This window comes from Marmota monax, unplaced genomic scaffold (genome assembly GCF_021218885.2).
Source record: "Marmota monax isolate L192 unplaced genomic scaffold, Marmota_monax_Labrador192_F-V1.1 WCK01_AAM20220418_F8-fsc00341, whole genome shotgun sequence".
Lineage (NCBI taxonomy): Eukaryota > Metazoa > Chordata > Mammalia > Rodentia > Sciuridae > Marmota > Marmota monax.
Window position 1 is genome coordinate 88,720 of NW_026694916.1, and position 27,774 is coordinate 116,493.

Here is a 27,774-nt window from a genome sequence, read left to right on the forward strand (position 1 = left end):
GGGGCGCTGCAGCCCCGCAAAGCCCCGCGTCTTGCCCCATCGTGCCCTGCCCTGCCCGGGGGCCTGCTGGGACCTGGAGGTGACTCAGGCCCACAGTTACACAGGGGCTCAGGGAGAGGACGAGGACCTGCAATCCAAGTGGAGCTTGTGATCAGATGGCCTTTGGGACAATCTTATGGGGCTGGAGATCACAGACCAGAGGATCTTGCTGTCCTACCAGCTGGGCACAGGGCCCAGGCACCCTTCCTGGGGACCTGCTGGCCAGGTGTGACTGGCCAGGGCCCTGAGGCTCTTCTGCTGGACAGCTGACCCACCTCCTTCATTTCTGTAAAGACGCGGGACCCTGTGTCTCTTTGTGTCTCCAGTGTGACCCTGGGCACCTCGACCAGCACAGGTCACAGCACTCAGACCCCCCATTGGCGTAGAGCCACCTCCTGCAGGACCAGCCGGGGTCTCCCATGTCCCTCCCTCCACCTGCTCCAGCCACCTCAGCTTCCTCGTTGTCCCCTGAGCTCCAGGGGTGGCTCTGGCTCAGGACGGTGGCACCTGCTGTCCCCTCTATTGGAGTGCTCTTCCTCCCCAGCTGCAGACAGCAACTCAAGAGTCAGCAATTTAAGGCGGCCATTGCTGGCCAGGCCTCCCAGCCTGGCCAGGCGCCCTCCTCCCACACGATCCCACCGGCCTGCAAGACGGCCCTGCTGTGGAGCCATTTGGTCAGGGTAGAGACTGGAGGGCGGACAGTGGTCTTGCAAGAGGACAAGGGGGTGGGACATTCCCAGGGCCCAGCAGCACACCAACTCCTCGGGGTTTGTGGAGACGGCCCTGTTGCTGGATCGCACACTCGCGAGCCCGGGCCCCTGGATTGCTGTGTCTCCTGGCCACATCCAGAGGCCACGGGTGGTGACTTGTCCTCATGCATCTAGGTTTGTACTCTTACTCTGTGACACTCGCACGAAGACAAGTCACCCAACCATGCACATCTTCTGCAGGGAGTGTCCACCCCATTGTCCAAGGCTTTGTAAACTCGCTGTCTTTTTTTATTGGTACCAGAGCTTGAACCCGGGGTCCCTAACCACTGAGCCACATCCCTGGCCCTTTTCATTTTTTATTTTGAGACAGGGTCTCGCTGGGTTGCCCAGGGCCTCGCTAAATTGCTGAGGCTGGCCTCAAACTTGCGATCCTCCTGCCTCGGCCTCCCTAGTCTCTGGGATCACAGGCCTGTGTCACTGCCCTGGCTCACTGTTTGGATGTCCCCGTGAAGTTGGCAGCTGGAGTCTCTGGGATTCCCATCTGCTCTGTTCACTGAGGTTCCCGGGGCCTGCCTCGGCTAAGGCAGGCAGTGACAGACCTGTCACAGGAAGGAAGGGAGGGGGAGACGCTTTCCTAACTCCTGTCCTGGGGAGAGGAGCGAAGGGGAGAGGGATGTTCTTTGGCCTGGACCTGCTCGCATTCCAGGGACAGTGGCCTGGCTGCCCCCCTGGCTGTTGGTTTGGTTTCAGGCCCCTGCCCCACCTGGACCTCCGTCCCATTGCTGAGCAAGCTGAATGAGTCCCCCAGCCCAGGGCCACGTGGCTGGGGGACAGTCCCACCCATGGGGCCTGAGGCAGGGCCCTGGACACAGTCACATATTTATCAGCAAGTACAGGAGGAGGGGCTCCTAGCAACTCGTGTCTCGGCCTCAGCCTCCCCTTCCCTCTCCGCACTTGGCCTCTGGGTCCTGCCTGAGGAGGATGTGCTGCTGACCCAGGCAGGAGCCGGGGCTGGGTAGGGTCACCTACCCTTCCCTCCTGGCAGGCCTCATGGCACCCCGTGGCTGGCGGAAGTCACCCCAGGGCTCCCTGCTCAGGGGGACACAGCCCCGCCCCCTGCAGGCCACCCCCCATGGACAGACCTCAGTGGGAGGACACCTTTATTGTCAGGTAGGGGAACAATGGCAAGGCCCCGACCGGCCCTCCATGAGGACAGGGGTGGCCCCGTGGGGAGGGGCCATGAGTCGAGCAGAACCCGGCTCAGCCTCACGTGAGCACCGAGAGCGACGGGAAGGCCACTCCTGCCGTGGGGACACTGCCCCGGGTGGTGCCAGCACCTTCCATTCAGCAATTCCTTTGGTGGCGAGTCCCAGGTCCTGGCCCAGCAAGAGGAGCACCGGGGCTGGCGGGTCACAGGAGACTGGGCGGGAGGCTGCCAGGACCCGGCCTCTGCCCTGGAGCCTGCCAGGAGACCAGAGGGCGGGAGCACCGTGCCCCGGCTGCCCTCTGTCCAGTTTGCCAAGGGGACACGAACTCGAGGTGTCCCACAGGAGCAGCAGACCCCGGAGATGCCCAGGGAGGCGGGTGGACGGGGGCTACTGACCCACCTGTGGGGACAGTCCCTCGGTGCTCCCTCCTCCTGGCTCAGGGTGGCCAGGGCCTGATGGGGGGTGGGCTCAGGGAGGTGGGGCCATGGGCCATGCCCGCCACAGACCCCTACTCCTGACCACATCGCCCCCCCTCGCGGTCCCTGGCCCATGTGACAGTCGGTTCATTCAGGGTCCCCTGGGTTCCAGAGCTCCGGCCAGGCACAGCTGCCTGCCTGCCCGAGGAGCCGGCCAAGCCCCAGGGAGAAGCTGAGGAAGGGCCAGGCCGTGTCTCCAGTGCTGTGTGGGCCCTGCCTGTCCCTCCTGGGCCTGGCCTGGTCCCCTGCTCCCTGGCTGCCTCAGGAGCGGCCTGGCCTGACCCTCCTGTCTGGCCTTTCTCACGACGGGGGAGGAGACACAGTCCAGAGGACACCGGGCTCCATCCTGTGCCAGCCAGGACCCAGGACATGGGTAGAGCCTCATCCGCGCCTCGTCCCGGGTCAGTGGGTGAGAGCTGGCTCCTGAGGATCAGGTGGGCACATGGGGCAGCCCCATGCCAAGGCCCAGGCAGCAGGGGTTCAGTCACCGCAGGCTCTGGTCACCCCAGGCCCCCTCCAGCAGGCAGCGGGGGACGAGGACAGGGGTGAGGGGCCTCTGCTGCGCGTGCTCATCCCCTGCAGACCCCACCCTGACACCATCTGTCACTAAGGCCCCAGGGCCCGGGAGCCAGTGTCCCTCACAGTGTCCGAGCCTGGTGGCCAGGCCCATGTGGGACATCTTCAGGAGCCAGCAGCAGCACTGGCCCAGGTCCGGGCTCGTCCTGGGGAGCCGGGCCGTCACTTCCTGCCACTGGTCCGGTCAGCGCTCTTGTGCGCAGGGTCGGGACCCAGCAGGGCAGCGAGGGCGCCGTCGGGTGGGGGGCCGCCCCGCTTCATCTTGAGGTTGGCTCTCAGGGCCGCGTCCTGGCTCGAGCCGCCCTCAGGGGAGGCCTGGGGATCTGGAAGGAGGGAGAGAGGGCAGGCTGGAGACAGCCTTGGTGCGCTTGGAGGCACCTAGGCTGCCAGCACCGGCCGTGGGACAAGGGGACCCATTCATCCGTCTGTCCATCTGTTCATCCATTCATCCCCATCCATCATTCCTTCCATCCTCTGTCCATCCATCCATCCATCCATCCGTCCTTCTGTCTGTCCATCCGTCCATCTGTCTGTCCACCCATTACTCATTGATCCTTTAACAAACCCTGAGGAGTCGGCCCGAGGCACTCCCCGTGTGCCAGGGAGACACGCAGCCGTCCCAGCCTATGGGGGAAGGGAAGGTGGGGACAGGAGGCCCGGGGAAGGCGGGAGCCAGTGTTCCAGGAGAGACCCAGTGGGCAGGGTGAGGGGACGGGAGCCTGGTGACCAGCTGTGGTCCGCCGGGGCCCTGGGGTGCTGGGAAGGGTCTCAGGAGCCAGGCTGGCACACTGGCGGTCCCCACTGGGGGACCCTGAGCAAGGGAGGGGCAGGGGCAGGTGACACTGGCAAAGACCACCTGATAGCTGAGCGGTGGGGTCACTGAGGCCAGGGCCACCAGAGGCCTGAGGACAGCAGCTAGTGGGGGAGGCCAGGGGGCGGCGGGCGCTCACCGTGGATGCCGATCATGTGCTCCAGGATGAGGACCCTCTCGGCCAGGATCTTCAGCGCCTCCCGCAGCTGCTGCACCCCCTCGCCCTGCCAGGAGGGAGGCAGGGTCAGGGCGAGTCGGCGGGGCCAGGGCCGGCTGGATCCGGGGACACGCCTCCGGCCTCGCTCCTCAGCCCCCTCCTCTGGCTCCTTGCCACCCCTGTGCCCACCTCGGGAGCCTCACTCCCGCCTGCTCCCTGCTCTGGTCCTACAAGGACCTCCAAAGGTCCTGGCCCAGCCTCGCCCACAGCTGCCTGCCTCCAAGGCTGAGGTCCCTGCTCAACCAGGTCTCCACCTGGGCTCCACCTGGTTTCCACCTGGCCTCCTCCTCCAACTGGCCTCTACCTGGCCTCCTCCTCCTCCTGGCCTCCACCTGGGCTCTACCTGGCCTCCTCCTCCACCTGGGCTCCACCTGGCCTCTGCTTGGGCTCCTCCAACTGGCCTCTATCCAGCCTCCACCTAGGCCTCTGACCAACACTCCTTCAGCTCCAGGCCCCAAACCCCTCCTCCTGCATCTGCCCCTGCCACCCACCAGCCACGTGTCCCTCAGCCCACCAATGCCCGTGGGCACGTCTGTTCCCAGAGGAGTCTTGTCCCTTTAGAAGGGCCCCTCAACCCCTCGTGGACTGGTCCCCATCCCGCGTCCCAGGTCCGGTGGCCCTGACCCTGGCAGCCCCGCCATCTGCCCTCTGCCCTGCAGTCACGGCTGCACTGGGCTGGGCACTGCCCAGGGCAGGGACCCCAGCACCAGGCCAGGTGTGAGGACAGGTTGGAGGGTCCGCCCTCTCCCTGCAGCGCTGTGGCCGGCCACGGGAGCCTGCTGACCGCCGTCCGTACCTCTGTGGCCGCCGCCTTGTCCCCCTCTGCTCCCTTCACTCCAGGTTGGCCCTAGGGAGCAAGCCACACGGTCACCCGGGGCAGACCTCGGGGCAGTGAGCCAGGACAAGAGGGGCCCCGCGACTCCTGCTCCGGGGTGAGAGGAGCGGGACAGGTGGTGCCCAGGGCACCCTGCAGAGCCTGGCATGGAAGGCCTCCTCAGCCTCCGGGGAGGCTGGTTCCCGCTGGCCACAGTCCCTGCAGCCCACTCCGGGCCCACTCCAGCCCACTCTGGGCAGCTCTGATGTGGTCTGTCCTGGTCCCTCCCGCTGCCCGCTCTGGCTGGGAGACCCTGCACCCGGGCCCACTGCCCTGGGGCCACAGCTCAGCCCACACTTACAGCCGGTCCCTCCACGGGCTGCCCACCAGCCAGGCCCTGCAGAAACCAAATGGAGCGCGTGAGGCCTGCTGCCCAGGGGCTCCCATCCCCCACTTCAGCCCGCTGTGGGTCCCCAGTCTGGGAGGAAGACAGCGAGAGCAAATGGGAAGGCCAGGCCTGAGGCCTTTGGGTCCTGGAGCCCCGTCCAGCTGGCCAGGACCTGGGCCTCGGCTGGGCCTTGGGTCCTCTCACCTGTGCACGGGGACAGGGCAGCAGAGGGCCACTGCCCCTAGTGACCAGGATGCCGCCTGCCTTCCCCCTCCTGGAGAGGCCACAGTCCCTCCCACCACTCAGTCCACGCCAGAGATGGCCCCTCCTTACCTGGGATCCTGGTGCTCCTGGGGGTCCCGGGGGGCCGTGTGGTCCGGGGGGACCTGTGGGCAGAGCCAAATGCTCGCGAGGCCTCCCTCCCGCTGCCCCAGCCCAGCTCCGTCCACTCTTCTGCCTCCACCTGCTCCCCTCGGGCTGGCCAGGGCCGCCCAGTCCTAAGAGCTGGAGACCAGGCTGCGACGGCCATCCCTGCGGGCCTGGCACTCGGCCCGGGAAGCCCAGTGCACGTCCTGGAACCCAGGACCTGGCCCTCCTTGGCCATCCATCTGTCCGGAGTCCCAAGGACAGCCTACTGCCCACACGCCTCACCAGAGCGAGCTTCAAGAGGCGCACGTCCCCTCGGTCCTGCTGGGGCCCCAGGTGCCCGGCCCTCTCCGCCCACCCCAGCTGCCCGCCCCCAAGGCTCCTGTGCTGCTGCTCCTCCCAGAGCCTCCCTTCCCTCCGCTGGCCCGAGGTCCCTGCCCCACTGCTCTCTCCCAGGCTCTGGGACACAGCGCTGCCTCCTCCAGGAAGCCTTCCTGGCCTGTCCCCCTGCGCCCAGGTCCATCCTTGACAGGGACCCACGGCCGAGGTGGGTTACGTGACAGATGCCCGAGGGTCAGGCTGGGTCTCCTGCACCTGCACCAGGAGGGGCTTCTGACGCATCCCTGCCCTGCTCGGGAGAGAGGCCCCTGTCCCCGTGGATGGACCTATGCCTCCCAGGCTGCCGGGACCCATGGCTGGGCTGCTCAGTGGGGCTGTCCCCAGGTTCAGGGAGGACATTTGGGTAAAGAGTGACCTTTACGTGACCAGGTGCGTATCAGGGTCAGCCTGGCCTCAAAGCAAACGCCCTCCCTGGCCTGAGCGCCCGAGACACGGCAGGTCCTGGTGTCCCTGCGTCCTCCTCCTGATGTCCCTGTGTCCCTGGGTGTCTGTTCCAATGTCACCTCTAGGATCATCCCTTCCCTCCTCACCAGCCCGCCTGTCCCTGTCCCTCTCTCACGTCCTATTCACGTGACTTAGGACGTCGGCACTTGGCCTGCCCTCTGCTGGACGGTGGGCACCGGCCGGGATGGCACCTCGCAGTGAATCCAAGGGTCCCGGGGACCTGGCACATGGCTCAGTGTGCAGTAAGCACTCAGGGGACATTTGTCCACTGCACAGAGAGCCGGTGAGAGACAGCTGGGTAGCTGGGCTGCCCATTCCCTCCAGGGCCTCCACTGCCCCTCCAGGGGGCCCTGGGTGTGGCCAGCACACAGCTGGTGAGCAGGGTTGGGGGCAGTGGCCAGTCTGCCCTGTCTCACGCTGTCCCCAGGGAGGACGTGTGGAGGGTGGGGTCAGGCCAGGCCTGGAGCCAGCTTCCCGCCAGGTGACCGCAGGCTCTGCTCCCTGTGTCCTGCCGGGCCAGCTCCCCAGGCCCTGGGGCCACCCCTGGGCCTGGCTTCCTCATGTCCCAGAGCCCCTCCCACCCGGGAGACAGGCAAGGGCAGCCTGGGGCCACTTCCTCTGGTGTCCTGTTCAGATCACTCGAGGCTGGTGTGTCCAGTCTCCCAGGGGAGCTGCCCCTTCACCTCTGGCCACGTGACACTTGGGGAGGCCCCTTCCACTCACCCGGGGGGCCGGGGGGACCTCGGGGCCCTGGGATGCCCGCCAGCACAGTGTCCACCACGGCAGGTGCCAGCTGGGCGTCTCCATCTGTGGGAAGAGATGGCCACTGGTGACCACATAGGGCAGAGCCTGCCACACCTGGAGGCTGGGCCTCGGGGGCCCGTCAGCCTCCCGGAGTGGGCTCCTCTTCTCCCTCAGCAGCCCTGGCACTGCGTCCCTCCAGTCATAAGTGCCCAGGAGGCTGGGCAGTCAGAGGGCAGGGGAGCTAGCAGCCTCCCCAGGAAGCACCGACTCCTTCTAGAACATTCCAGGCCCTCCAGACTTGGGGTCTGCTGCTCACCCATCCCTACTGCACGGGCCCGGCCTCCCCAGGGAATCCCCCCACTGCCCTCTGTCACCGAGGTCACATACTGGGGTGGGGGTGGGGGGCTAAGTGTCTTCCTGGTGCCCTGCAGGATGAGACCTGTCCCATCCCCAGAGCCAGACCTGGGACAGGAGGCACCTGGCCCCACCCTCCACACAGACCCACACTGTCCACAGGCCTCTTAGGGGCGCCCAGTCCTGAGGCCAACCCCTGAGCACGCGGCCCGTCCCAAACACACTCCCCTCCAGGAAGGCCACCTCCCTTGGGGACCCCAAAGGGCTCTGGGCTCAAGAGGTGACCTTGGCCCTGTGCCCAAGACAGCCCTTAGCTGGCTCCTCTCAGTGCAGGCTGCTGACCAGAGGCCACTGTCCAGAGGGAAGCTGGTCCACAGACTGCAGGCCCGGCCCCTCCCTGCCGTTGGCCCAGCCCTGTACCCCGAGGGCAGCTGGGCCCTGGTCCTGGCACAGGCACTGGCCAGAGCCGCTCCATCAGGGACTGTGACCATCCTACTCTATGGGAGTGGACGCTGAGGCTGGCAGGGGTCGGTCATACGAGGGCTGAGCTGCCCCAGGGCCCAGAAGCCAGGCAGGAAGGTGGCTCAGGTGTCTGGGACAGCTGACCCAGAGGTGCCACCCTGCCCACAGAAGCCATCCGCCATCCTGTCCTCCCAGAGTGTAAAGTCACCCCATTCCCCCATCTTAGACCCCTCCCCCCCCCGCAGGCGCCAGGTGCTCAGCCAAAGAGGACACTCCTGGGCACCAAGGGCTTCTGCCGTCTGGCCAGCTGGGGCTTCCCTGTCCCCCCACATCTGCCTGCCCCCACCAGGAAGCACATGGTCTGTGCAGTTTGGGGTCCCTCTGCCCCAGCCCAGCCCCCGGGGCCTGGGGGAGCCAATTTTGCTCACAGCTGAGTCTGACATGTAGTAGGTACTCAGTAAACACTTGTCACATGACCTACAGCCAAGGGACTTGTAGGGGAAATGCAGCCAGGGACAGCCACCTGGGACAGCCTGGCCGGGGGTGGGGGGGGAACTGGGGCCAGGCCACAGGCAGTGGCCACCAGGAGCTGGAGGCAAGGGGCTGAGCCCTGGGGTGGGGACAAGCCATCCTGGGGCCAAGAGTGAGGCTGGGACCGGCACCAGCCCCCAAGGGACACTGCCAACACCAGTCCTGGCTCCCAGCTGATTCCCTTCCTGGTAGGATCTCGGCTTCCCTGGGACCCCTCTGGGGAAGGTCACCACCCCCAAGTCAGTGAGGCACCCCTGCCCACCCGGCACTCTGTGTGGCACTCACTGTCCTTGTCCGTAGGCGGCTGCAGAGAGTAGAGGACACCTTGGGGACTGCTCGGCGAGAGGCCCGGGCTGCCCGCTGGGCCTGGGGGTCCTGGGGGACCGGGGCGCCCCATCTCTCCAGGAAGCCCACGGGGCCCGGGCGGTCCCAAGAGCCCTGCAGTGGGGGAGAGGAGTCACCGTGAGGGCGGGGCAGGTGCAGACAGGGACACTGAGGCCCTGCGGGGATGGCTGGCCAGGGTCACGTGGAGGAAGGCTCTGGGAGACCAAGGAGGAGCTCCTCCTTCCCAGCCCAGTGCAGAGGGGACGGGGGCAGCGGGGACAGAGGTGAGGGAGGCAGGGACAGCAGCACAAGCACAGACCCCAGCCAACGGGGTCCTCCAGGGAGCTCAGACACCAAGAGGGGCTCCCGACCTCGACCAGAGTCACCCCCCAGGGACTCGGGAGGAGACGAAGGTCCTAGAGGTTGCTTTGGTGGCCGAGAACAAGCCCCTGATTCTGGCACTGGCCACCCTCACCCAGGGTCCCTGCAGTCCCTCTCCTGACAGCCCAGGGTGTCCGACGGGGAGAGGACGGAGGAAAGAGCCCGGGCTCCTGGCGGGGCAGGGGACGCCTCTGCTGCCAGGGCAGGGGACGAATGACCCTTTCTTCCAGTGGACACAGGAGGGGTCCTTACCTGGAGGCCCCACTGGACCCTTCTCTCCTGCCTGGCCCCGGTCACCTTTGGAGCCCGGGGGACCTGCAGGCCCTGGTGGCCCAGTCTGCCCTGGGGGCCCTAGGAAAGAGGGAGACGAGGCCTGAGACTCGGGGCCCTGCATCCCGGTGTCTCCGAGCCTGACCACAGGGGGTGTGAGGTTTCGGTCAAGGTCACAGAGCCAGGTGTGGCTCAGGTCTCTGCACTCCAGGTCCTGTCCTCTTGCCCTACTATCTCCCTGCTCGAGGTCAAGTACAGGCTTGTGGTCTCCAGGCCCTGGGGCTGGACCAAAGTCGGGGGTGGACATGCTCTCTGGCCCCTTGTCCCTCTGGGCTTGCTGATTGGGTGGAAGGACTTGCTCTGCCTCTCGGTGCCCTTCCTGTTCCAGCTGCATGGTGACTCTGGGTGACTCTCTAGTCTGGGAGGAAGGGCTTGGGTGGGGGCTGCCGGCTCCTGGGAGCCCCACCTGCCTCCATTCCTGGGGCCAGCTGGGAGGACGCCCGGGTGCCACCATTTGTAGTGTGTGCCTGCCACCTTGTGGCCATTTCAGGAACTGCATGTTCCCTGGTGAGAAAGGCAGGGGCCTCCCAACACCCACCTAGAGGGCTTGGGGTCTGGGTCCGCTGAGGACGGAGGCCCCCTCCTCCTCAGTCCCAGAAGAATGAGGTCATGGGGCAGTGTCCTGGGCATGAGACCCTGGAGGCAGTGGCTCAGGGCGCAGGCCACCCAAGTGCGATGCCCCACCCTCCTCATGGAAGCCTGCCCGGGGCCACCTCCCACCAGCTCTGGCTCCTTTAGAAGGATGCAGGGCATCTGCTTCTCCCCAGGAAAGGCTGCTGGAAGCCACCTGCCCCACTTTTCTGGGGATCTGCCCTCCCTGTCCCTCTCCTGCATCCCTTGTCAGAATAAGGACAGAGGAGATGAAGGACAGGTGGGTGCCCAGAGCTGAGTTTGGGGGCTCGACTGGGAGAGGAGAGCGAGTGAGTGTGTTCCCTCCAAAGGGCTGAAGTGGGGCTGAGGCTCCTCATGGCAAAATGCTGGTGACCCAAGGCGAGTTACCTAACTTCTCTGAGCCTCGGTTTTCTCCTCTGTAACTAAGACTCACAAGCTTTGTGCACAGCTTAGAAAGGGAATCTGTCCTGCCTATGAAATACTCAGTAACCGGCACAGCGTGCACCCTGACCGTCACAGGGCCCCAGCCGTAGACCCCGGGTGCAGCCATATTGACAGGTGCTGGCTAAACATCACCCCAGGACACACCCCAGTGGAGTGCCCAGTCCTGAGCAGGCCTTTGACAACTGTCCCTGTGACCACAGCTGTTCTTATGCTCTACAGCCTGAGGGCAGAGCCGAGAGCTCAGGTAGAATCTGCAGAGGGGACGTTTTACCCTTGACTTTAAAGTAGGACAGGACAGGGTGACAGATGTCCTCCATTTCTGGCCTGAGAGGTCAGTGAAGACTCTCTGGGATGTGGGCAGGGCCTTTCACAAGATGGAGCTGACCAGGGATGGGCCGGGCTCTGAGGACAGTGGCTGGGCGGCAGGACAGTAAGGAGGGGTGGCAACTGCGGCAGACGGCAGAGTCCAGGCTGGGCCTCAGCAGCTGCCAGGTGCCTCCTCGGCCCCCACGGCCACGGCTCAGCTTTTCCAAGCGTCACCTGGGCTTGTTGGACGCTGAGGCCAACTTGGGGAGGTCCCTGGGGGCCCTTCCCAGGCCTCTGGGGCAGGCCAGCCCACCCCCACCCCCACCCCCGGCCATGCAGGCCGCACTCACCGGCTGGGCCCGTGGGCCTTCTCCTCTGGGGCCCCGGGTGAGCCAGGGGGATGGCGCCCGGGAGGAAGTCCTCACTCCAGGGCGGGGTGCTCTGCGGGGCGGGCAGGCCGTTGTCCGGGCCCGAGGGCTGCTCTGCTGCCTCCAGCAGGAGGACCTGACCAGGAAGGGCGGAGGGTCAGGCCCGCTGGCCACCAGGGATGTGTGTGCGCAGGGTCCTGTCCCACGGGACTGCAGCTGTCCCCTTCTGCAGTGGCTGGTGGTGACTCTTAGCAGGACCACCGATCCCTTTGTCCTTCCTCCCTGTTAGGAAGGACCCTGGACCCTTGGATGCAAGCAGGTGCCAACAGGTGCCCTCCAGAGCGCTGTGCCTTGCTCACCCCTTCCTGGGCAGTGCCCCAGGGGGGACAGTGTGTGTGCCTTTTGTCCCCACCACACCTGGCTGGGCCCATGAAGTGGCTGGCTGGGAAGATGGGTGGGGGAGGGGGAGGGGGAGGGGAAATGGGTGAAGGGAGGGGGAGGGGAGAGGGAGAGGAGGGGAGGGAGGGGGAGGGAATGGGGAGGGGTGAATGGTCCCACTTTGAGCATGGGCTCCAGGGTCCTATCCAGGGAGATGGGTGGCTGTAGCTCCTCAGGACTGGCCTGGAGCACAGCCCTGTACTCTGTCCTCGAGTCAAGGACAGCAGTGACCTGGGGTTTGGGGGGTGAACTTCCCCTTAAATCTCCTGGGAGCCAAGACTTAGGCCCCACAGTCCCTGCTGTCCCCAGGGAAGCCAGCAGGGGGCGCTGCGAGCCTGGGCTGGGAGCAGCAGCCAGGCGTCCTGAGAGCCCGGCACCCTCCAGGGTAGGGCCTAGGCAGAGGGGTGCTGCGGTGCTCACAGCGCTCAGGTTGGCTGGGCTGTCACAGGGTGCAGCCGTGGAGTAGCCCCCTGGGCAATTCAGCAAGTGGGGGCCCCTTCTCCCCACCCCCCAACCAGGGCCACTTCTCTTTCTGGTCCTTATAAGATCCCATGAGACAAGGTCGCTGGTCACGTCGCGCATGAAGTGGAAACAGAAGCTCAGAAAAGGCAAGTGACTTGCCAAGGTCACACAGGGAGGGCCGAGGGACCCAGTGCCTCCCCCACCAGACCACAGATTGTCCCACTCACGGCTCAGCCACCGCCTGGCCAAGCTTCATGGAGTCACCAAGTAGGGAGCAGCTTGCTGAGCTCAGGGTGGACCCTGGGCTCCTGGCCCCGGGACCCCCCCAAAGCAGAAAGGGGCTCCAACTGCTGAGCACCGTTGGCCGGTCAGCCAAGGCCAAGGTCGGGCTCTACGGAGAAGCCAGGCAAGTGGCAGGAAGGCCAGGGCCGTGGGTGGCAGGAGGTGGATCAGGGCAGCTGTGTGAGGGCAGGAACAGGGGACGGATGGGCCAGGACAGTGGGCAAAGGCTGCTCCCCCATTGGTGCCCTGCTGCTGGGGACAGCAGGACGTCCACTCAGCAGACAGGGTAGGCCGGGGGTGCCAGGGACAAGCACAGTCAGGGTGGGCTGAGTGGCAGCGTCCTGGGGGGACCTGAGGGTTGGTGCCAAGATGGAGCCACCTGAGGGGGACACAGACAAAGGGCAGTGGAGGGAGGTGGCACTGGGGGTTCTGGGGATGGGGTGGCCCTGGTGTCCTTGGTACTGGCTCCAGCCGCTGTCCCAGCAGTCTGGCCTGGATGGCCCCCTTCCTGAACTCCTCTCCCCTGGCTCCGCCAGCCACAGAGCACAGACCTGGGCAGCAGAGTCTGGGCCTCAGCCAAGTGAGAATGAGGTCCAGCCAGAGCCCAGGGCCCCTGGCCCGGGGGTGGCCACCCTCCTAGAGAAGCCATCTCGTCCCTGCCCTGTATGAGCTCACCGAGCGGGTGGCAGTGGGTGTGGGGACTCAGCCCAGAAAAACCAGACCCGGCCCGGGGAGCAGAGACCCTGGTGACGTCACTGCGGCCCAGCTGCCTGGCCAGGCCACCGCCCTCCTACACAGAGCCTGGCTGAGCTCTGAGACAGCTGTGGCCCCCACGGAGGGAAGTCCCTTCATGTGGTCCATGAGGTCAGGCTGTAAATTGCGGGGGAGGTGTGGACGAGGGCTGGCACCGCCCAGGGCCCTGCAGCCTTCTCGGGACAAGCAGGTGGCGGGAAGTGAAGACGAGGTGGACCCTGATGGCTGCCTGGCCCCCAGCTGCCCCTTCTTCCCTTGCTCCAGAATGTCCACCTGTGTGTGTATGTGGCCCAGAGGAGGAAGCATGACTGGCCCCAACCAGTTACAACAATCCTCTTCTGCTTGGTCGGGTACTCAATTTCCAGTTCCCTTGCAACTATGAGGTGGTCTTACAGCCAGCCCAACGCTGGTCCATGGAACATAATGAGTCTTTGGGGGTGCCTTGTCTCGCTGTCCACTTCCTGCCTTTTAACATTGAGCTGCAGCAGCCACTTTGTAACTATGAGACACCAAATGTGAAGACAAAAACCCATTCTTTAAGGAAGTGTGGGTGGGGCAGAGTCCATGAAGAGCCTGGTTTCCAAGCCTCAGAGACAGACCTGAGGCCACCTGCTCCTGGGCTCCCTGTGGAACAAACATCCTTATGGAATAAGCTACCACTGGCTGTTCTCGGTCACGTGTGTCCTTTCTGACACCCAGATGTGCCTTGTCTGAAGCAGCAGGAGCCCCAGTCTCCAGGCCTCAAGGTCATGGGTCTCTTGGGACAGCCACCTGCCTCCTGGCTCCGGACCCCTGTCTGTGGTCTTCCTGCCTGGAGGCTGCCCTGGGCCCAGCGGGGATGTGAGACGGGTCGCAGCTGGGGAATCCAGCAACTGTCTGGAGGAGGACCACTGTGGGGCTGGGCCCCTCTCCCTGGCCCACCTCTGCACGCTCTCCCTGGCCCCCACCAAGAGCTGTCCACCCTGGACCTGCCTCACAGTGACCTGGGGGGCAGGGAGGTGGCTCCAGCCTCCCTGGTCCCAGCAGGGACCCAGAGCGGGGGGTTGCCAAGGCGAGGGGCTGCTGGGACAGAGGACCTGGCTCCTCCTTGACCCCTCCTCTGTCCCTGCCACCAGCTCCGAGGGTCACAGAGCCCCCTGCCCTGCCCTGCCCTGGGGCGCTGGGCCTGGGGCAGGGGTGTCAGGCTGGGAGGGCCCCAGGACGCTCATGGCAGGGGCAGGGTGGGGGCCAGGTGGGAGGGACCTGCTGGCTCAGCGCCAGGCCCCTGAAAACTGTGACTTCTAACACCCGAAGGCGGGGCGGGGCCAGGCTGGCCGCCAACTCTCCTCTGTGCCCAAACACCGAGGTGTCAGGCGTGGAAACTGTCCTCCAGGCCAGCCCCACCTGCCCTGGAGTCCAGCGCCAGGTCCCCCGCGTCCTCCCACTGTCCTCATAGCCCATCTGGGGCTGACCCGGGCCTGGATCCCTGGAGCCCCAGCCCCTGAGTGCTACTGTCCCCCAGGAGGGCAGCCTGTCACCCCCACCACTGGGCCTGCACCTGGGGGCCTGCTGGCCTGCAGAGGGCATGGGACACAGCAGCTGTGAGTGGCCTGGGATCCCTCATGTCCTGCGCTGACCCCCATGAGTGCAGGCGCCGCTGACTGCAGGTCCCTAGTGGTCACTCCAGCCCCCGCCAGCTGGTCCTGCCCAGTTCCCTCCTGGCCTCGCTCCTGCCCCGGCCTCTGCAGGGCCAGGCCACCTCGGTAGTCCCCACTGCTCCAAGAGGCCCCACGGAACGTGGAGGCGGCCTCAGCTGTGTCCCCCGGGCCTGTCCTCTCCAGGTCCCTCTAGCTAATCACCAATGCCTGCTTTAGAGGCTGCCATGTGTGGAGGGGCCAGGGCAGGTGCTGCTGGTTTGCCCCACGGACGCCCTGGCCACACAGGCTGGGGTTTCTGGCTGCGGGCACCTGTGACTCTGCCCAGCCCCTTCTGTGGCCACAGGAACGTACTCAGCAGGTGGGCAGAGGTGGGCAGGCCGGAGGGTCAGGGACTAACGCTGCCGAGGAGCCTCCGGTGCAGACAGGAGAGGCTGCCTGGCCTCACCCTCCGGAGCGGGCGGCTCCAACACACAGCCCCCACCTGGCTGAGTGGCAGGTGCCCCACGGGTGGCCCACGATGTCCTGAGCACACTCCCTCCATCCCCACCCAGCGGTGCTACGGCCACTCCCAAACAAAGCTCTAGCTCTTGACAGAGTCCCTCTGACCCTGGGGACCCACCCAGGACCAGCCCGGGTCCCTGGGTGCCCCACTGAAGGCGGGCAGCTCTGCCCACTCCCCTGTGCCCAGCCCAGGGCAGGCAGTGGGCAGAGGGGGCAGAGCCGGCGCTGGGAACCGCCGCTGGGAGAGGCAGCCACACTGCCCTGACCTCCGGGGTCCACCCGGCAGCCCCAGGGTCTGGGGCTCTGTGCCACTCGTGCTGCCAACACCCAGCCTGCTGCCTGGGACCTTGCCTCCCCCTCCCTTCCCAGGAGGCTCCAGCCCAAGCAGGTTCCCCGGGGCCACCCAGCAGCACCCAGGGGCTAGGTCCGTGCTGCTCAGGCTGCTGGGCTCCTGGGCTGGGTCCGCCTCGCCACACCCAGCAAGTGCCCGCGTTGCTGCGCCCCCCCTCCCTCCCAGCTCCCCGCGCCCAGGCTCCCCGCTCTCCGACCTTGGCCTCCAGTGTGGTCAGCCGCTCACTCATGTCACTCAGCCGGGTACAGTTCATGCATTCTGAAAGACAAGGGGAACCAAAGGTCAGAACGTGGACCCTGGGGAGGGGGCAGCCAGGCCCAGGGCAGCCTCTGCAGTCAGGCAGGGAAGCCTGGAAAACTCCTACTCGACCTTCGGAGCCTTCTGCTCAGGGCCCCTCCTCCATGCAACCTGCCAGACCTGAGCCCCCGGCACATCGTGCCATCACTGCACAGTGTCTGCTCTGGGCCAGGAACCGAGCAGCACAGGGGACACCGCAGCCTGTGGGTGCCACAGGGTGAGGGTCTTGGTCTCGGGGGCCAACACAATATCTGATCACAGAAGGGTAAATGGTAACCGTCTGGGGAACGAGCTGAGCCGGCAGACTCACTAGGACAGAAGGATCTGGGTACATCACGGGGACGGCACGTTGAGGCCAGCATGGATGGGGTCAGACAGGGAGGACATTCTGAGGGGAGGCAGCTCAGGGGAGGCCTGAGAGCCGCACGGTGGTGGCCAGATTCAGCGAGGACAGGGCAGAGTCCGCAGCCCACACACTGCGGACCACTGAGACCCAGGAGGTGCCCGGGGCCCTAACGCCCAGGCACAGCAGTGCCCAGGAGCCAGCGGGGGGTGCTGGAGGGTTTGGGCAGGTGAAAGGCCAGATGTGCATGCCGGAAGCTCACCCTGAGCCCTGTGTCCACGGGGCAGGAGCTTCCTGGGCTGCAATTATGTATCAACGTCTGTTTACCTGTCCTGGGCAGACAGAGGGTTCAAGGCGGCTCTGAAGAGCGTGTGTTGCCCTGGAACTCAAGGGTGGCCTCGTGTCCTCTCTGTCCTCCCTACAGTTCAAAGCCTGACTCTGGGGGACCCCCTTCTGCTCCTAAACAGACTCCCAGCAGCTCTCAAGGCCTTCGGGTGGGGCAGCAGGTCCCCCGTGGCCTGTGGGGGCCACAGACATAGGTTGCTTGGCCTCTTGCTGCCACCGTCCACGGGACCTTGGACTCCTGTTTGGGACCTTATTAACTTCCTTGCTCTGAAATGGACCCCCACGAGGGGTCCTGGGGCCATAAAAAGGGGTGGTACAGATTGTATCCTCCAGGGATGTCCAGCCTCCGGGCAAGAGGAGGACATCGGCCTGCCGTCCCCCCAACCCTACCTGATCTCCGGGAAGGAGCCCTGAGAGCTCCAGGGGACCCCCGCACCCCTCCCTTCTGCCCTTGTCTGTACCAAATTAGTGGTTTATAAGCATTTTCTGGGAATAAAACTCTCCCCTCCCCTCATAAAACCTTGTCAGCAACCCCGATACATAAAACAGATTAAAGACTGAGGTATAAACACTGAACAGGGAAACAACTAGAGGAATGTATACAGTTGTCTGATGCCAGGATCAGAAGGGACTTTAAAAAGGACACGCAGTGGGAGTGGGGGTGGGGGTGGTCTTCTGATTTAACATGGTGGATTGAACACACATGTTCCCCTCTGGTCCTTCCCAGGACTGTGAGGTAAAGAAATCAAAAGTAGAAAATCCACCAGCACAAGAGAAAGACAGCGCAGGGTTCCCCTCAGCAAAGGAACCGTCAGGCACGCGCACCTGGGATCCCGGGGGGCTCGGGAGGCCGAGGCTGGAGGACCGTGTTCAAAGCCAGCCTCAGCAACTTAGCAGGCTCTGAGCAACTCAATGAGACCCTGTCTCTAAATAAAATTTGAGAAAGGGCTGGGGATGTGGCTCAGTGGTTAAAGCACCCCTGGGTTCCATCCCTGGTACCAAAGAAAAAAAAAGATTCAAAGGACAAAAATTTTGCAAGATGGAGTGCATCAGGCGCCCAGACCCAGGCTAGCAAAACTGAGGAGGGATGGGAGGTGGGAACCACTGGGCCCTCCTGAGGCTGGGGAAGCCCCAGGTGGAGAGGGGAGAGGTCCTCTCTGGGGAATAGAGACCTTTCCCCAGAGGAAACGCCTGTAGAAGTGACATTCGGAGAGACCTCTGACACAACAGCTGAGTCTCAAGAGACAGCCTCCATGGGTCATGGTCACCAAGGCCCTGGCACGTGGCTCTCGGTGTGTTCCTCTCACATTCCTGCAGCCAGGCAGGAGCCAGGCGGGGTGGCACACACCCGTCATCCCAGGCACTCGGGAGGCTGAGGCCAGAGGATCGCAAGTTCAAAGGCCAGTCTGGGCAACTTAGCAAGACCCGGTCCCAAAATTTTAAACAAGGCAGGGGGTTGGGCTGGGGGTGTGGTTAAGTCAAAAGCAACCCCAGGTTCAGTCCTCAGTAGAAGGGAGGAAAAGACCCTTAATGGGGACAGGCAGGGTTCAAAAGGAGCAGGGTCCCATTGCCTACCCACCCATTCCCATCCAACCACCCCAGTGCCCCCCCAACCACCCCCTTCAGTCACCTGGAGGTCCCATGGATGTTCAAGAAGCCCTCTGGGGCCCTGTGTCAGCATGGAGGGGTGACAGGTCGGCAGAGCCAGGTGCCTACTCTCAGGGGCTGTCTCTTTGGGGAGCAGAGGTTCACGAACCCCCCCAGCAGCCTCATCTTTCTGGGCAGCCTGGTGACGCTGTAGCTGGGCCGCAGCCTGCCCTGCCCACACCCCTGGGCCAGCAGGAAGGAGGCCACGGTGGATGTGGGAGGTGGAAGCTGGAGCCAGGCAGGTCCACCCGGGCGGGGCACAGGGCAAACCACCCATTCTGGAGGCCTTTAGGGGTTGTTTCCAGGGTCTTAGGCAACAAACAGGACCCCCTGCAGGGGGCAGGTCAGTGGAGGGAGGGGGCCTTGGGCTTTTTCTGGAAAGTGCTCTGGGCAGGGGCCCAGTTGGTTCTGGCACCCGGCGGCCTGCTTGGCAGGTGAGGAGCAGTTGGCTGTCAGCAGGCACAGAGGGGCCAGCTCCCCAGCCTCAGCGAGGCCCAGGAGGCCCAGCTCAGCCTCCCCATGCCACCCGCCTGGGCAGGCGCTCCAGATCCGAAAGGTTTACGGCTCCCCTGGCATCTGCCACCGACAGGCAATTAAAGCCTGTTTTTTGTTTTAACTTTCTCTAATTAGTCGTTGGAGCCACGGAAACATGGAGAGGGCGCAGGTGGGGCCGAACCCGCCCCCGGCTCTGGGACAGGCAAGGCCCTCCCAGTGGCTCAGGCCTCAGTTCCCTTGCCTTAATGGGGGCTCTCACTTGCTGGGATTCTGAGGTCCCCAAGTTCCCCCAGCAGCTTCCGGAGCACAGGTGGGTCCCTGGGCACCTGGCAGTACAGGACGCTTCCTGGGGTCCAGAAGGCACAGAGATGGGGGGTGGGGGGCTTTGCCAATTGTGTATATCAGAAATTTGGAGGGCTGACCAGTGTGTGTGAGTGTGTGTGTGTGTGTGTGTGTGTGGCACAGATAGAGAGAGAGAGAGGGGGAGGGGCGTGGTCAGTGGAAAGAGCCGCGGAGGCCTGGTGCAGGCTGACTTACTTGTGGCTTGGGGAGCCCCTGCCTGGGGCCCACCTCAGCTCCCCATCTGTAAAAGGGTCTCCACCGGATCAGCTCCAGGCCTCTGGCCTCGGGGTCCTGGGCTCCTGCCACCTGTGCCCTGGTCCTCAACCTCTCACCCCCAGTCTGGGCCCACCCCTGGCGGGACAGTGCTGCCAGCTCGCCTGCTGTTGGCCTGCTGCGGCCACGCGGGCTCCGCTCCTGGAGCTCAGGACCCACCTTCACCATGAGACTGGACTCCTGAGCCTGGGCCTAGAGAGGGGCTCCGGCTGCCTCAGGGAACCAGGGAAGCCTCTGTCCCGGGACACCAAGGCCATGACCCTGATGGGGCAGCCAGGGTGCACTGTGGCTTTGTCCCCAGAGGCCAGTTCTCTCTGTGAGAGGTCGCTGGGGGAGGTCTGCAGGTGGGGGGTGCATGTAGGATGGTGTCACTAGCAGGAGACCTCAAGCTGGGTCCAGCTAAAGGAGATCCTTAAAATTGCGGAGACTCCAGCTACACCACACCCTTCCCATTGGGCCACACCCCTTCAGCTGTGCCATACCCCTCCAGCTATGCCACACCCTCCCCATTGGGCCACACCCCTCCAGCTATGCCACACCCCTTCCATTGGGCCACACCCCTCCAGCTATGCCACCTCCTTCCCATTGGGCCACATCCCTCTAACTATGCTATGACTCTTCCCATTGGGCCTTGGCCACACTCCTCTGCTGGGCCACGCCCCTTTCTTCCCTGAATTTCGCCCAGTCTCCAAGCCCCGAGACATGCAGTTCTTCCCTCAGGACCGTCCTATTCCCTGCCTCCTTCTTTGTCTCACAGTCCATCCTCATCCTTGAAAACATAGCCAGAAAAATGCTACGGAGAACAGGAGGGTGGCTCGGGCCACCATGGCCATCTCTGAGGAGAATGGCTGGACTCCCATTACTACACTCAGGGAAGGAGGAAGCCGCAGAGCAGGGCGGTGTCAGGGCTGCGTTACTGCAGGAGAGGAGTGGGGGGAGGAAAGCATCTCGGTGCTCTGGCCACCTTCTCACTCCAGTGTGAATTCAGCAGCGCTGTAATCAGCACCAGGGGTCCCCAGCACTCTTGCTCCAAGTGGCCCCCAGAGAGCTGCAGCGAAGCTCCGCCACACCCTCACGGCCATAGGATTCCTCTCTGGGGAACCTGAGTGGCCCAGGAGAGAAGATCTAGAGATGCCCTGACTCTGGGGTCAGAAGCCTCTGCGAGGAGCCCATGGAAGACAGGCCTGCCTTGTCCACGGAGTTCAGGTCCCAGCGACTTCCACAGGAGCAGACAAGGAGACAAGGGAGATAAGGACCAGAACAGCCGAGGACAACACAGAGAGAAAGCAAACTCCAGAGGATGAGTGGATAGAAGAAAACTGAAAAAACAAACAAACTCAAAAACAAACAATCTCAAAAACCACACTCAAAAACAACAATGAGAAGATCACAACTGTATTTGGTATCCTTAGAGAAAAAGAAGAGATGGCATCCTTGGAACCACAGGAACTGTTTGGAAAGAACTTTCAAAAACCAAAGGTGCACTTTCAGGGGGAAAAAAAATACTGATCTAGAAGAAGTAAAAGAATTAGGACATAAAGAAAATTCCTACAAAATTGAAAAAAAGAAAGTTGTGAAAAGTAGAGAAAGAGAGAGAAAAGAAAATTGGAGGGATAATGAAGGAGACCCAACATCGACAATTGGAGGTTCCAGAGAAAGAAGCCAGAAAAAAAAATGGAGGGAAGAAAAGTTTCAAATAAATGATCCAGAAAGGTCACCTAAAAGGAAGGATATAAATTTGCAAATTTAAGGAACGAATAAAGGGTCAGACGGAAAAAACAACTCACACCAAAAAGTGCGTCGTCACAAAATTTCAGAATCGCAGAGAAAACCCTAAACACTTCCAGAGATAAAACAAGGCCTGGGGAAAATGTCAGGAATCAGTATGGCAATTGGACATTTGTACAGCAACAGTGGAAGACGGAAGATACCGTGGTGCCTAATCGAGGAAGGGGATTTCCTGGCTAAGATTCTGTACCCAGCCCAACTATCCCTTGAGATTTGAGAGTAGACACAAAGGCATTTTGACACATGTGCAGCCTCAAAACATTTCTACTCCACATGCTTTCTCTGAGAAAGGATGTGCTCCACCAAAACAAGGGAGTAAACTAGAGAGAGGAAGACAAAAAATATAGAGATGCAGAAAGGAAGTTCAACATAGTAGAGAGACCAAGAAGTATTCTGGGAAGGATAGAAAGGGCATGTCATAGGATAAGAGCAGAGCAGCATTCCAGGAACACAACCAGACACAAGACAAAAAGTTCTAGAAAAGTCAGTGTCTGATGTATGTGAACATATTGAAGGGAAAATTAAAATTCTTTTGGAAAACCTGGTAATATGCTAAGTGATACTATACATCCATGACATTGCGTTATCTATAAAACTAGACAAAAAAAAACCAGTCTATTAATTACCAAGAGGATGGAAAATCCAAAGTGAGGAAATGCATCAGTGCAAATATATCATTTACTTCTTTATTCTATTCTATTCGTTGCCCATTCATCTAATGCCCCAATTATGATACAGTTATTTGAGGGGATTGGAAGAGAAGAAGACATGAAAGAGGGGTCAGGGGTTAAAAAATGAAAAGGGACAGGATATTCCACAGGAGGACAACCAAAAATTTCTAATATCAAAAGAAGAAATAAGAAAAACAGCAATATGTAGGTGTAGTTAAGCACTGTGTTTGGTCTCCCCAAAAGCTTGATTCTAGGGCATGAAGGTTAAGGGTAGGCAGGGATGCAGGGGATTTCTCTTTTTTCATTGTAACCAAAACCTCAACAGCTGAGCTACATCTCTAGCCCTACATGGTATAATTTAATTTGATTATTTTTATTTTTTGGATGGTAGGGATTGAAATCATATTGAGCCATGCTCTGCCACTGAGCTACACCCCTGTAAATTTCTTAACTTGGGAAGAAAAAAAAAACATGGAACACACTCACGATGGTATGTGATAAATATATAAAATTGAATGTGTATTCTGTTTATAATCACATCAGAGATGGATCGTCAGGGGATGGAAGGAAACATGGAAAAAATAAAAATAGTTGCAGTGGTAGGATTATGGGTGAGTTTTTCCCTTGTTTTTCTAAAAATTTCTGGGTGATGTTATATTGTTTTGGCTCCGTTTCTTGGTCTAAAATTAGGGCCAACCATCCCCACCTAATTAGGGTTGCTGTGCAGGGTGGGGAAAACCGGGGACACAGCCATCTGCCCAAGCCTTGAGCCTCTACTCGGGTCTTCTTTTTGGAGGTGCAAAGCCAGCTTCTTCCACTGAGTCCCAGGGGTGCCCAGGTCCCTCACTTTTCCCCAACTTTTCACTCTGACTTGGTGACTCTCCCCTTGGGGCCACTGCTGCTCTATGGGCAGCTCCCTGCTCCTGTGGAGCCTGTAGCCTCAGGTTTCCATGTGCATGAACCAAGCTCTGGCCTCACACATCAACGGGGACACAGCAGGCTTTTAATAAATAACCATGGACTAAAGGAAACAGTCACTCCTCGAGGGCCATTTGCTCATAGTTCTGAGTCTGAGGCCCAGAAAGAGAAAACAACTTGGCCCAGAACATGGCCTTGGCTCCTTCCCCAGACCCAGGCCCACCCACCCACCGTGGTCCACCGTTTGCTGGACATATTGATCATGCTTTTTATTTTCTGTGTTTCGGGTGCTTTGACACTGGGGGCCCTGCCAACCCTGGGAAGACGGTCCCTCCCAGGGCCAGCCCGTTCCTGAAGACAGTACTTTTGTATGTGAACTAAGCAGTCCAGAGCCCACAGCCTCCAATCACTTCCTTTATGAGGCCGCCATCTCCCTGCCCTCATCTCCCCAGAGCCAGCCACTGGCCAACTCAGGACAGAAACTACATCCCAGAGTCTCCTGAAATTATGCCAGTGAACCCATCCTCCCCCGTTACTTCCTATAGAAATCCCAGTGGAGGCTCTTGACTGCACCGTCCCCTCTGCCTCCTGAGCCTTCCCCGTGTGCCCTGCATGGTGTCCCATGCCCCCTGTTTCTAGGGCAGTCACTTCTATGTCGGCGAGTCTTACCACACTCCATTAAAACAAACCCTGGTCTAGTAAAGGCCAGAACTGAAGCTCAGCTCTTCACCTCCCGTGAAGCCGTGGTGGCCGGGGGCTGGGTGCCCTGCCCATCGGGCTCTTCTCAGGGCCAAACCTACTGACCACCGGTCGGGGACAGGCAGGCAACACAGCCAGGGACGGCTCAGAACAAAGGTCCCCAGGACCCTCCTGGCTCCAGGCAGCACAGAGCTGGCCCTTCCAGAGAGCAGAGCCTTGGCCTTGGGACCTTTGGGGGGACAGCTTCATCTCAGAAGCCCTGGCTGCCTCCACTTCCAAGCAGAGGACACAGATTCCAGGGTCCCCTTGTGCTGGCCACTGACATGGTGTCCCGAATGGGGAGGATGCAGGTGGCGTTCAACCAAACAAGTATGCCCTCCCTCCACCCCTCATAGCTGCAGGGCTCTCTGAGCCTGGACTCGGAGGCCTGGCTCCTGGTCTTCCTGAGTGGCCCTCGGTCTTAATGACATTGCATTTGGCAGGGGCTTCCTCTGTCATCCTCCTCGGCTGTGGTTACGATGGTAACAAGAGCCACATATCCAGGCTGCCCCTCATGCTCCCCAGCGACACCGGGAGAGGCTGCCAAGTTGCCCAGGGCCCATAGGTGCCACGAGACGGGCACCTGGGTCAGAACCCTTCTAGAGCCCGGGGTCTTTTCTGCACAATTTCCTGCTTCTGGTTGCTTTGGCACCTGGGAAACTTGAGGAGCAAACGGGCCAGAACGGAGCCATCAAGCAGGGCTCCTGAGAGAGGCATGGGGGTGTCCGTGGCTGGTTTCCTAGGCCCAGCGGGGCTGCCATGATCCTGCTTGTGCGGCTGTGGCACCTGCCACACAGACCACTGAGGTGAGCCGGGCTCATCTCTGCACACACAAGTTATAATGGGTCAGGGCAGTCCTCCCTGGTTCCATGACTGTCCATCATCCGTGCCGTTTCCTTCAGACTGGCCACCCTGGGACCCATCCCCAAAACCAATAGCATTAGTATGCAGAGACAGGAATTCTGCAGGATAGAGCACTTTTCAGCCCTCTGCTGGGGATGGATTGGGGTCCCCATGGCTGGGGACATTTAGAGGGGCAGCTGTGTTACAGCTTGCTGAGGGTTTCGCATCTTTTATGAGTGTCCCTCAGGACTCTCATAAAAGGAGATTTCATCATAAGAGAAGCAAGAGATGGACTCTCAGTGGCCTTTTTGGGGAGGGAGGAGTTTGGGGGGGTCACCCCTGAGCATCTAGCTTTTGGGGGTCAGCGACTCCACCTCTCACGGGCAGATCTCTGAGGCTCGTGTTGTTAATCTGAAGTTATTGTTGGATGTGTTGACTCTTTTCTCCTTGTCCAGAAAGAAGTCACAAAGCATCTCCAGGGTCACCCAGGCTCCTAGATCTCTCAGGCCCGGAAAGATGACACCAAGCACCGCCCAGGGAGAGGAGCTCCGAGATTCAGGACCCTCTTGGACATGTGGCGGCAGCATGGCCATCTCTGTGTCACTGGGAAAGAATCTGTTTACAGGGCTCCAAGCCCAAGGTCAAGGTCCAGGTGCCAGGACGCAGAGCCAGCACTCGGGTGGTCCCTGGGGTGTAAAGGGGCTGCCTGCTCCTGAGCCCCCACAGCTTGCACCCAGCCAGGCCTCGTCCCCTGCAGTCCCCCACCAGCCACAGCTCAGGGAGAGACAGTGAGCTTTCGAGGGGAGCAGGTGAGGCCCCCCAAATACACAGGAAGTCCCAAGACCCTAGCCACTGGGCTTCCAGAGGGAAACGAGCAGAATTTTAGGAATGAAAGACAAAGTCACGGGTTGGGTCCCCCCAGGTGGTGGGACCGGGCAGACGAGGGAAGAGGAGGCCTGGGGTCCCACTCTCGGCCTCTTTCTGTGTCCCTCTGCTCTTGAGCAGGTCTCTTCAGTTCTTTGGGTCCCTGCTGTGCTGACCGCAAAGTGATAGGTGACAAACCAAATCCTAACAGATCCTGACAGAGATGGGACCGGGGGTACACATCCCATCACCCCCACCCCACACACCACCAGCCAACATGGGAATGACAGCCCCCACCATCTGAGCCCTGGGCTGATCCACTTCCCACTGTCCCCACTCACCACCCCTGTCCTCAGGGATCACTGTCTGGGGTCAGCTGCTCCCTGGTGGGCAGAGGGGAAGGAAGAAAATGGGGCCGATAGTGGAGACCCCAGGACTCTCAGGGTTGGCCTGGGCCACGCCTTTCCCTTGCAGGAGGAGGTTGCCATGGCAACCAAAGCAGCACTTGGTACCAGGACCAATGGGAAGACCTTGACTGGGGACGGAGTTTTTCTTCTAATCAACCCGGAAGGTCGCTCAGAAGTAATTTGCTTCTTTCTTAGAGATACTGTCTCTATACTGTCCCCAGGGGCTTGACACACATTTAAAAAACAAAGGCATTGGTGCAGGATCTTATAACAGTTGCCTGTCAGCTTAAGGCATGGTCCCGTCTGGGTCCTGCCTGGGACCAGCTGTGTGAAGTTCTGGGGAAGTCACTTAACTCTCTGTCCTCGATGCCGGTTTAGAGGAGGCAGGACTGAAGGGCAGGTCTGAGAAAGGGTTATTGTTATTCAGGCTATGATATTGAAAAGGAAATTCCCCACATAATTAGAAGGCTGGGAGGAGCTTAGCCTTAAAGCCCTTTCTTTTTACAGATCAGAACTCAGATCTGGGTGTTAAATGGCTCATGGCTGCAGTCACACATCTGAACGGGGATGACATGGGGTTAAAACCCATTCACCCTCCTGGGGTGAGGACTCCTGATCCCTCTTCAGTCATTTACACTATAGTAAGAATGAGCCCTTCCAGAACCACTGAGGCCAGCACTTCATAAAGCGCTCTCTCCTCTCTTCTCTTTCCAGAGAGTCTGAGGTGATACGGTCCCCACTCAGAGAGCAACGGCTCAGCCCAGAAAAAGGTAAGGAAGAGGATCTGGAACCCAGAAACTCCAGTCCCGCTGGGTCAGAGGCCATCTGTGCAGGCTCAAGGCAGGGGACAGAGTGCGTTCCTAGGATGTGGTTCCTGCTGGCCTGTTTTTCGGGACTTAGATGCTGGTCCTGGGCCACAGGGAAAGCTTCCACCCTGAGGACAGGGCTGGCATCCACACTGACTCTGCCCAGGCTTCTGAGTGCCCAACTGGACTTACCAAGTGGCCAGTGGGAGAAGGTTCAGGCCAGAAGCCCAGACTTCGAGGAGGGGGAGGAGGAGGCTGCCTTCAGGTCTGAGGCCTGCTCTCTGCTCACAGCTGGGCTGCAGCGTGGGTGGAGCTGGGAGGGGGCCCAGCCTTGCTGAGCTCTGAGGATGTGGTGGGGGGGGGGGCTGGGGCCTCGGCTTCTCTTGGGGAAGGGTCTGCTCAAGTGTAGATCAAGGGCGATCTGATTGGGCTACCCCCATCCCCTTCTCCCCATCCTACCCCCAGCTCTGCAGGACAGAAGCACATCCAGCTGCCTAGGAGGGGACACCAGGAGGCAGAGTGGGCCAGGGTGGGACCCAAACAAGAGTGATGTGTGGTCGCTGCTCACAAGGCCAGCAGAGCCACCCTGTCCCATCACCCCAATCCTGGAGCCCCCAGAGGGTGCCAAGCCTGCAGCCGTCCTGCGGGTCTGGTGGGTGTGACATGGTGTCTCACTGTGGCTGGAATTTGCCTTTCCCACGCTGCTAAAGCAGAACATCCCCGTAGTCTGGGGCACTATCTCTGCTTCCCACGGTGGCCCTTATGTCCTTGTCTTGTCTTTCCTTTGGATTCATCTGTCTGTTTCTCAGTATTCATAGCGGTTCTTTCTGGATTTCAGGTACCAACCCATCACCCATTATGCGCTGCCGGACAGTGGTGTCCCTGCCTCTGGTGACGCTGTCCCTCACCCTGGGGAGGTGTCCCTGCCGTTGATCTTCCATCCCTGGATCCAAGGTCCTGCCCAGGTCAGGACCTGCAGGGCAACTCTGAACACAGGAGGCCGGCTGCCTCCACACCCACTCCTGACTCTCAAAGGCAGCTTCTCATGTCCCCAGAGCAGGGGAGACGCAGCGGTGGGAGGGGCTGTGCCCGGAAATCGCTCCCTCTCCCTCGTTTGCCCATAGTCTTCGTTGTGAATAGGCGTTGGGTTTTAGCAAATGCTCTTCTCTTCTAATCTGTTAATAAACGGAATCAGCTGAATCGATTTCCTGAAGAAGCCGGCCTGCTCACCAACTATGACCTTTTTCTGCACTGCTGGACTTGAATGG

At 61.3% G+C, this 27,774-nt stretch overlaps 1 protein-coding gene and 1 long non-coding RNA gene across 3 annotated transcripts in view; one reads left to right on the forward strand and one right to left on the reverse strand.

Moving 5' to 3' along the window:
* Nucleotides 1-1,896: 1,896 nt before the first annotated feature.
* Col26a1 (collagen type XXVI alpha 1 chain) overlaps nt 1,897-27,774 on the reverse strand; it is a 127,843-nt gene continuing 101,965 nt past the window's right edge. For both annotated transcript variants that reach the window (XM_046427062.2, XM_046427061.2), the window contains exons 4-13: nt 15,926-15,987; nt 11,287-11,440; nt 9,497-9,595; nt 8,825-8,977; nt 7,172-7,255; nt 5,573-5,625; nt 5,213-5,248; nt 4,834-4,884; nt 3,960-4,044; nt 1,897-3,332 (exon numbers count right to left, since the gene is read on the reverse strand). In XM_046427062.2, the coding sequence (XP_046283018.1) occupies nt 3,172-3,332; nt 3,960-4,044; nt 4,834-4,884; nt 5,213-5,248; nt 5,573-5,625; nt 7,172-7,255; nt 8,825-8,977; nt 9,497-9,595; nt 11,287-11,440; nt 15,926-15,987 (938 nt within the window). In that variant the 3' untranslated portion in view covers nt 1,897-3,171. The remainder of the gene's footprint in view (nt 3,333-3,959; nt 4,045-4,833; nt 4,885-5,212; nt 5,249-5,572; nt 5,626-7,171; nt 7,256-8,824; nt 8,978-9,496; nt 9,596-11,286; nt 11,441-15,925; nt 15,988-27,774) is intronic.
* LOC124080981 (uncharacterized) lies at nt 26,187-27,710 on the forward strand. The gene is made up of 3 exons (XR_006847927.2): nt 26,187-26,302; nt 26,415-26,470; nt 27,345-27,710. It is a non-coding gene; the product is annotated as an uncharacterized LOC124080981 (long non-coding RNA).